General features: G+C 34.1%; 1 protein-coding gene across 1 annotated transcript; it reads left to right on the top strand.

Annotated features, from left to right (window-relative positions):
• The first annotated feature begins 1,299 nt into the window (after positions 1-1,299).
• On the top strand, positions 1,300-7,806 carry LOC149797131 (uncharacterized). The gene is made up of 2 exons (XM_089961798.1): positions 1,300-1,424; positions 3,844-7,806. Exon 2 carries the CDS (start codon positions 3,852-3,854, stop codon positions 4,920-4,922), a length of 1,071 nt encoding a protein of 356 aa, XP_089817924.1. The 5' UTR covers positions 1,300-1,424; positions 3,844-3,851; the 3' UTR covers positions 4,923-7,806.
• The last annotated feature ends 2,582 nt before the right edge of the window (positions 7,807-10,388 follow it).

Genomic DNA, 10,388 nt, shown 5'->3' with positions numbered 1-10,388 from the left:
GACTGTGGGCAGAGGACGCTCTCAGTTACGTAATTCGGGCACATGAAGAAATTTGGGAAGAGTTTGCGGGCCAAAAGGAGGCATTGTAGAACACATACCAATGGGATGAATTTCCAGGCATCTCATTCTGTTACTCTTGCGGTCGTCATGTTTTATCTTTCATTCTTAGGTTCCTCATTAAATATTCATTGCAAGTCAATGATGCCATAAAATAATCTTTAATGTTTCATACAGAGTTATGGAAAGAAGTGGTTGCAATTTCGTAAGATCTTCACGCTTTTGACCTCAATAGTTTGTGTAGTAGTCAAGAATTTGTTTATTCTTCCGGTCATGTTGATCTGTTTCATGTCCATTATCCATAACGTATCCGTGATCCACTTCTGTGACTCTGTGTGTGTGTAATTGTGTGTGCGTGTATGAACACATAAAGTGAGTACCGAAACTTTGATCCTTGGATTGCGAGTCGGCACTCGACCAACTAATAATTAATTGCATTTGACACACTAGTTTACAGTAATGTCTCATGTTCAACTTGACCATATGCATTGTATCATATATCGAACACAACTGTCAAATTCTTAAGACTATATGAAAGATGCATGTACACAACTATTTCCTAACAATGTTAAATGTAAAGCAAACCAGAGCAAAATGTTCACAGCAAACAATATTGAAGAAAACATTTGTTTGCATAAATTGAATAAGGAATGTTTTAAACATCTATCAATGAATCTAACTATATATATATATATATATATATATATATAGAGAGAGAGAGAGAGAGAGAGAGAGAGAGAGAGAGAGAGAGAGACATGCACACACACACACATTTACCCCCAACACACTCAAGTACTTTAAAGTAGATTATATCTCATATTCTTAAATGCATGTACTTTGCTTCTATTCATTGTAATGAATCTGGAAGTATGAACACAAAGGAACGTGTCTTATGTAAGTAGCGAACCAATCGTATAAATAACTTTATTAAAAATGAACTAGGAAGTGTGAATAAATTAGACTGCGTGTGGTGCGTTTAGTTCACCAATGATATTTACGTTGCCTATATTATTTTTGTGGATTGATCTATTTTATATGATAGGGAAGGATGGTACTCTAATTGAATAATGCGATTCAAGTAATTGTTTGTAATGATGCCGAGGAAATTCCTGTAAAAGTAAGAAGAAACATCTGTATATAGCCATACAGGCTTGTGACGTTAATTTATGAGAAATTGTATGCTTGCTAATAATTTTACAACCTTTAACACCCCTTTTATTACAATAGCAAAAGTCAAATTATGTCGGTGTTGCGTTTGCGTGACTAAATCGAACTATACTAAATCGACATTTGTCACTTGCAGCGACTGTTGACTTGTCGTTACTTTGTAGCAGATATACGTTATTCTTGAACATTCTGGCGTTTTGGTAAGTACCGTTTATATTTAATTTTATGAATTTTTAGATAGTTATGCCCTAATCGTAGAACGTAAATGATACATGTAATTTTGTTTCTTTTTTGTGGTACCGCAATCGCCTGTTTTTTTCTCCCGCTAATGCTGTATTTTTCTTTCTTTCCCTTTTGTTTTCTTTTGTATGATATATACTACTTTCATTAAGATGCAGCGGAGAAATTAGTTATTTAAAGCATATTTGCGTATCAACGAGAAGTTGTGAACGTTGTCTTTGACGATTTGAATCAATACTTTGTAGTCTGCTAAATACAACTATAGGGCATTCTACCAAATGTAGTAAAGGGTGCTTCAGAGGGTATTGAATTGTCTGTACATTTCTATAATGGTTTATTGGTTAGTGTGATTGTATGTTGTGTATATTTTTATTCTCGCTTTTGTATCGAAGAAGCTTTTTATTTCATCGATGCTATATTTAATTCAATAGCCAATACTCAATAAAAACAAAGTCCAGGTACACAAAGTTTTTTTCCCCTCTAAAGTTAACAATGATGTCCAAAAAATGCCCCAGCTGGCGAAGTTTTAGCCTTTAAATCGGCATTATAAGAAATAGTCTGATCCTGGTACACGTGTCTCTGTTTAGTGAAAAAGGTCGACATAATAGTCTTTCGAAATAATAATCCCTATATGCATGAGTGTATAATCCCTCTATGCATGAAAGTATAAACACCTCTGTCGTGTTGCTTTAGTGAATCAGCATAGAAATTAATTTATGGCTGTCCTGACTGTGGGCAGAGGAGGCTCTCAGTTACGTAATTCGGGCATACGAAGAAATTTGGGAAGAGTTTGTGGGCCAAAATGAGGCATTGTAGAACATACACCAATGGGATGAATTTCCAGGCATCTCGTTCTGTTACTCTTGCGGTCGTCATGTTTTCTCTTTCATTCTTAGGTTCCTCATTAAATATTCATTGCAAGTCACTGATGCCATACAATAATCTTTAATGTTTCATACAGAGTTATGGAAAGAAGTGGTTGCAATTTCGTAAGATTTTCACGGTTTTGACCTCAATAAATTGTGTAGTAGTCAAGAATTGTTTTCTTCTTCCGGTCATGTTGATCTGTTTCATGTCCATTATCCACTTCTGTGACTGTGTGTGTGCATGCGTGCGTGTGTGCTTTTGTATCGAATAAGTGTTTTTTTTCTTCATAGATGCTATATTTAATTCAATAGCCAATAGTCAATAAAAACAAAGTCCTACAAATAGAGTCACTAGACCAAGCAAAAGAAGTGAACATAAACAAATAGAAAATAATGATTAAAATACAGCAATTTTTTTTTCTTGCACGAGAAGAATTAAATGAGAGTCTTACAGAGTAAACGATATAATAAAGTCTTCAAAATACCCATCAGCAAGACATTGAGTTCTAATTCAGCCCAAGGGTGACTTTCTTGTGACTATATTTAACAGCAGTGCAGTTTACTTCCTTTGATGTATGTCACCTGAAAGAGAACTAGAATAGCCACACGTAAGACTGGATCAGTACTGTTAACTTCTCAGAAAAAAGCATCACATCAAGGAAATCAGCTGTAAGGTTTTAGAGTGCCATTCAGGAAAATTAATTACCATCATGGAGTTTACTTCACGCAAAAACAGCTTATTCCGATTTCTGATGAGAGCAATATATTCCGATTTTAGCATTTCGAATGTATATATTTTGCAATCGTGGGTGAGCAGACGATCGAGATCCAGAAAGAGTTTCTGAATTCAAAACAAAAAGCAGCATTTAAAATTTGAAATATCCCATTACAAATAATATTATTCTTTAAAAAGACCCCAACCACTTAACCACGGCGTCCACAAATCAGCATGTTAAAGAAAATGTTTAATAGGTTTGGAGTCATATGTCATAAAACGGACGTGAAACATCAAAATAGATCAAATTGAGGTATTAAACGTTTAGTGAATAACGCAATGCGATAAATCAAGGAAATAAGACTTGGTTAAAAAAAAGTAAAAAGTGAACAGCTTCCTGTACATGAAGTCAGTATGATAAACATTATTATAATATACAGCAGGATACATTATACATAAACACATTTGCTATATTGTGTATAATGAAACCTAAAGGACCCAAAAGAGACTTTAAATCCGTCTAACCTCGTTTACGAGTCGAGTCTAAATGCAAACTGCACAGACTCAGATCTGTGTTTGCTCTTTGTTTTAAACAATAATCATCATAATCTATACAATGTAGATTCTAATGGTCAAGCGCATTATGCATATCCGATCTCTTGGTTTGTAGTTGGACTAGACTTTTAAGCGACTATAGACGGTACATGGTTATCTTTGTTTTTGAATCTGATAAAATTCTTATTATATGAATATCTTCAGGAATGGTTTGTTAAAATAACCGAAGTCAATGCTTTTCAGATAAAGACATGGCATCTTTTAAATGTGCAGATGTCACCCCTGGTAAAACCATTTACTCAAAGAAGCCGATTGAAAAAATTGCACGTGAATTCGCAAGAACACAGGGAATCGAATATGAGACTGGAGAGAGCAACTATCCCTTCGTACAAACGAAAACAATGATACACCATGGACTGGCTGCGACGGTTGTGGAAGCGTACAATGAACATCTGGGCATAGAGCTTTCCCCAGACGATATCTGGGTTGCTATCAGTCAAGGTGTTGCTGACTACTTAGGAAGAAAGGAGAATGCGGAGAAATATCGGGAAGTATTTGTTAATCATGAGGGTAAAATGAATTTAAACTTGGATGTAACCGACCTTAACATTTTACCAAAGGAATATGCACCGACAAAAAATTACAACCGTGAGTCATGGATGAAATGCGTTGATGGAATTACGAAGTTGATCAAAGCCAATACCAAAGGAGATTTCGCAGAAATCATGGTCAGACCGTTCAGTACGACTGGAGTTATTGAAGCGCAGGTGGCAAAAGGGTGTCTCATGGAAGCGATGAAGATGTACTTCAACTATAACTTTTTCACTAAGTGTGGGATTCCTGAGATCTGTCTGTTAGGAACTCTTGATGATTATATAGACATGCAACAAAGAGTAGAGAAGCTGTCTGGAGTTTTACCAGATCTGATTTGGTGGTTTGACATGGTGCAGAAAATACTCGCGAAATTCACCGAGAGCATTCAAGGCAAGCCAGATGTAGACTGGTGGAATCGTATTGTCACCAAGAATCCTCTTAAGTCGGGAGTAATGAAAGAATTTACGGGTTGGCTTGGACACCTGTTTCCCCAGACAGCATGGAATGATGAAATGAGTCACCGTAGAGGCAGTGAAAACAGATGGGAGTGTCCAGACTTAAACGATTTGAACTATGGGCTGACCTATGTACCTGTTACTCTCTATGATTTGCCTGCACAGAAATCCTACAAGCTAAGGTTTACTTTTGGATACCTTGGCGTGAATCAGAACGAGAAAACAAAGCGTCTCAGACCAGCACAGGGATGGATGGTGTTTTATGAAAAATAAGGCAACGAAAAGAAACCAAGAAAGAAGAAAGGCATATTCCGAGACAGTGTGTGTGTGTGTGTGTGTGTGTGTGTGATTTGGATTTTTAACGTAGCTTTAACAATTTTTCAGTCATACTGCTACGATGTCTGCAGTGTGGCAGTTTACAGTGATGTCTAGTACTGGGGCGTCATGCCGCAGACATGTAGCATGATGTCCCACCCAGTCACATTATCCTGACATCAGGCCGACCAGTCCTAACACTAACCTCTTAATGCTGAGGCAGCTGTTAGTACCATTTTTGTAAGTCTTTGGTATGACTCAGCCGGGGATCGATCCCACGACCTCCCGCATCCGAGGCGGACGCTCTAACCACTTGGCCACCGGAGCGGTGTCCGAGACTGAAAAAGAAAACTAAAACAATACATGAAATGTATAATCATATTCCCAAACAATTTTGTTCTCCTTTTACCAACTTTATAATGCATAAACATTTCACTGATTCTAGTTTTTCGTATACCTGTAGAATACTAATCAAGAGAAGAAACTGATTTATATAAAACAGCTAGAATGTTTGAAGCATTATATATTTTTCTTAATATAAAGTTACAATACAATTGCAGCTCGACTAAGTATAAATCTACGTGCCGTACCATACCTTACTGATGTTAATATTCTTCTTCAAAATATGTTGGGACTGACCGTATCGTATTATTTTTGGGAATAATATGACACATTTATTGTATGACTAATTAATTATTATTATAGGTAATCAGTCACTGTATAATATTCTACGAGTAGATAAATAACGTTCCAACGAAGCCAATCTGGTCAATAGTTTGAACACTTAAAGATTGCATTTTGGTCTTTATTCAGACGTTATATTTAAGAACATGTAAATTGTAAGAAAAGACATCAACGTTAAACAATAGATATTTTATTTTAATCTCCAAATGAGTATCACAGACGGTAAGTGTCGTACATCAGACTTGGTTTTCTATTCTAACATTTGTGTATTAAATCTTGTGTAAATGGCCCACTTTGTTTCATAAATCACGCATTTTCATGCACACCATGCACAGCAGTGTAATCCTCTAACACAACATGCATGTTCTGAGATTTAACACACTGTGTGTCTATGTGTTTGTGTGTGTGCAGTAAAAATATGCTTCCTAAGACTCAAAGAACTCTTAAAAGTTTAGATTTTGTTATTAACAGTATTTACACCATTTAAAGTAAATGAATACTATTCAATTATATATATATATATATATATATATATATATATATATATATATATATATATATATATATATATATATATACATACATACATGCTTATTTGGGTTGTTGATACACATTTTAAAAGAAATTTTTTCCGTTCTTATTTATTTTATTTTAAAAAGATAAGACTAATATTTTTACACGCGTTTTTGCTCTTCTTCTGAGAGTAACATGGGTGCAATGGTATTAAAGAATAAGACCAGTACCTAAGCAAAACAAAATTCTGGTCGTTGGTAACGCCGTTTTATCAGTGTTAAGAAACCTTTTCTCCCGAATTTAGTCTGAATGTTAATGCTGGTGTTCGAGAGCTGTCAGAAATAAATAAACACGCATATCCGTGGGAAAAAAAACAATATTAGAGTGTATCTGTACCTACAAGGTATTTAATTTTGATGAATATTGAACTCAGAGTTGTACAGAGAATAATCATGAACATTCCCCAAATTGGTAGTGTAGTTAAACAGATCGCGTGCACGTCATAAAGGTAAATGTTTAAACTATTGCAAGTCTCTGTGCGTAGACACAGTTAATTTTTGTCCTAGTATATCCAGAATCAATATGAATGTATCAACATTTACATTCGTTTAAGTCGAGACAAGTGTGGGTTAAGTTTTCGGTCCGAATGATAAGTATCTTTTAACCATCTTAATTAAAGATCTGTGTGATGATCAGCTTCACAATTTTGTAATTAACCGAAAATGAATTATCTATGTATGATTTTTTTCTAAGAACTTTTCTATAAACAAATTCGTTGATAAACAGCTCCTTTAAGCATTGCATATGGACTTGATGAAACTTACTTTAGGTAGCAACTAGAGAGAAATGATGCCTTTCCTCGTCGAACTCCGTAAGAGTTTGAGAAAGCTTGTTTACAAGAGCATTTGTATTTTATCTTGAAAGTGCCATCCGGTAGCTGAACCTTATGAAAACTAATACCATTTTCTGAAGCACCGTTTCAACGCACTTTAGCCGCCAATCAAGCTCCTGGAGCATTTTATGTAATTGTACTAACTTTTTATCACTTTACCATTTCTTTTTGAAAGTGAATGCATTTATTGGACAAGTTCGTGAATAGCAAAGACTGGGTCTTACATTTTGTTTTTCCAGCTTTGCTCACAGTTGTGTCCCAAAACCGAGTGATTACATGGCTGCATACTTAAGAAATGATAAAAATAACAAGCATATACAGTGACCCATATTTTAAAGTGGCACAGTTAGTTCTACTAATGTATTTCAATCAATTTCAGAGCTAGTATTTGCAGCTTGCTTTTGCAATGCTTTCATTCCTAAGGCAACACTTATTTTATGATCACTTGGATGTGGAATATATATTCAAAAGCACAATATAATTTCTTTCAAAATATCTCAGTGTTACCTACATTACTTGCTATATTGATTTAGGTCAAGTAATGTATTTATTTGCAAAATGAACTATTCAGAGTTGTATGATATAAAGTTGTCATTGTAATATTCGTTGGTATTATTATCTGCATAATCTGTGTACTGGTTCTTTCAATATATATCTTTACTAACTTCGGTCAATTCAGTATTTCAGGTCGCTTTTCCAAAGAGAATTACTAAATATAGAAAACTGACATTTAAAATAAAGATTTTCTCAGCATTCTGTACTGCGTTATCGATCATACTTCGCTATGAATATATACATGAAATGTAGTACTCACACATAGAATTCATAACCAATACGTTCAGTTTAATCCATATTTTCTGTTGGACAAGAAGGAATGTGCACAAATAAATATAACTAAATACAGTAACAGAACATCTTGTGGTGTATCGCTGCACCCATTCAGGTATTTTCTGAATGAATATAGGACGAAATCCATAATTACTGTAGTCAAAACGAAGGATGAAACAGTTTAGCTTTTTGATATGACATCCACAAACAAATGAAATGTGTCAGTTTATTTGAATGTTCTATAGACTAAATACTGATCCACGATGCTGCTTTTCGGTGAGAATTGTTTTTCAAAAAAGTGTTTGTTCTTTTAATGTTTAATTTTATTAATATAAACTTATGGCTTCATAAGGATCTGTTGGCTAGAGGCTGTTCAATATAATCGATGAACCGATGAATTGCAATATTTTCCGGTTTGACAATTGATTACCATGCAGACTAAAACAGGACGATAATACAATAAAACATAAAGTAAATGATATACACTGCAGAAAACTAAACATTTTCTTGTTGCATTTTCACTCCTTAAAATTAAGTAAACAACAAGGCCGCCAGCAACATATACAGAAACTTACCATTGTACCTACTATATATACGTAATTAACTATTTTATATAGCAGTTATGAATCTTGGAAAGTGTTTTTCAAAACAATATCATATGTGCCTTTTGGTTTGGTCTGGTAAATATTTGCTCCACCTTGTGTTGTTTGAATATGTAGGATTGACACTTACCAATGATTTATTAGTAACATACTTCCCCATAGATATAATGCTTTAATCTGAAATACACCTACCCCACCCCCAATTATGAGCTAATGTCTACATTCGAGACAAGTGTATTCAAATAATGAAAAAAAAAAACGGAATTTACATATGTTAACTGTCCAATTTTACACAGATGATATCACAGGACAGACGAATTCAAACAAAACAAAGTATCATCTTACAGGTGATATGCCAACTTGCAATTATTATAAATACGTATGATTATTTCAGTGGGGAAAATGTTATTAGACACTGTATATAGTTCCCAGAACCTGGGGAATGTTTATATATTTTGTCTTGAGTGAACAACAAAAATAGAGAGCTGTGACGTATATGTGTCTAATAGTGTACTAAGAGAGAACAAGATACTATATCTGTTGGGTTATTAAGTAAAGGTAAGCGCCAGGTGCGTCAGTTGTTTCTGATCAGTAATAATTTGAAAACGTATTTGATAAACATGATATATATTGACTGAAAACATTATTGCAAATGTACTGCAACAAAATTTCAAACGTTGAACGCAAATGAAAGTCACTGAAAAATGTGTCGAAAACAAATTTATGTGTCAATGGCTATTTAGTATTTGAAGAATCATGCCAAAGCTTATTTATAGACGCCATAATGTTACGATTTCTGAGGAAAAACATTAATGTAATACGAAAACATTCTTCATGCAGGTAAACATATGTGTAAGGTATGTGTAAATGACGCCAATTGCACGAACAAGAGGAGACCCCACATCAGTGGCCTTATAATCAAAAGACAAAATGATGGTATAAACAGTGACCAGTGTGCATTTTGAATCAACATTGGTACATTAGTTCAGTTATAGAAATATATTTAGGTGAATACTGTGACCTAATCAAATTCAACGTTCTTTATCTCTCATAAAATTATTCAGGACATGCAAAAAACGAAGATAAACTACATTACATGTAGTAGAATTACGAAGCTCTAAAACTTTGGCAATGAAGAATATATATATATAAACAACTTGCAGAATTAACATAAATACAATTTACACAGACTTTCCGTATAAGTAAACACAATCCCCATTGAAAAACGGTAAGTCAAATTCCTTTATAATGCAACATTTCCAAATTCCAATACTACGATATCAAGGAATATATATGACCATCTTGAAGAAGCACTAAATGGCACTAACATTAACTAAAATTATACAAAATCCTGTCAAAACATTCATTTGAGCACAAAAAATTAGAATATTGTTTTGTTTTGTATTCATTTTATACGAAAATTAATTTCTCTTACAAAATACATCGTGCAAGATTGTTTATATAGTATATGCTTCAGAATATTTCGGGGTATGTAAGATGAAATACTACAAGATTGCGCACACATGCGAGATGGACAGAAAATCACACGTGGAAGATTTTACATTTAAAACGGATCATAGAAACTGAAAAAGCTTTCCAACGCATATGTTATTCCTTTTCAAGAATAAGCATTCAAATTCCTTTTCAAAAATTAGCTAATCAGAGTAAACAAAAAATAAAAGAGAACAACCAGTTAAAATACATACCAATACTACTAAATTCCGAAAAAATGTTTGATAAGAAATCTGATAGTGAGGGCAGATGTCCAGGTTCAACATGTAACCTGAAGCAAAATTTAACCCGTCATAACTTCTCATGTTTTTTTTCTATGCATTCTTATCTTCACAGGTGACTCATATGATCTCATGATACTCATCTGCTCTCGTGATATTGTCATCATCACTG

Source organism: Sinohyriopsis cumingii, chromosome 6 (genome assembly GCF_028554795.1).
Source record: "Sinohyriopsis cumingii isolate HCF-2022 chromosome 6, ASM2855479v2, whole genome shotgun sequence".
Lineage (NCBI taxonomy): Eukaryota > Metazoa > Mollusca > Bivalvia > Unionida > Unionidae > Sinohyriopsis > Sinohyriopsis cumingii.
The sequence above is the reverse complement of the archived record's forward strand: the minus strand, read 5'-3'. Positions and strand labels throughout refer to the sequence as shown.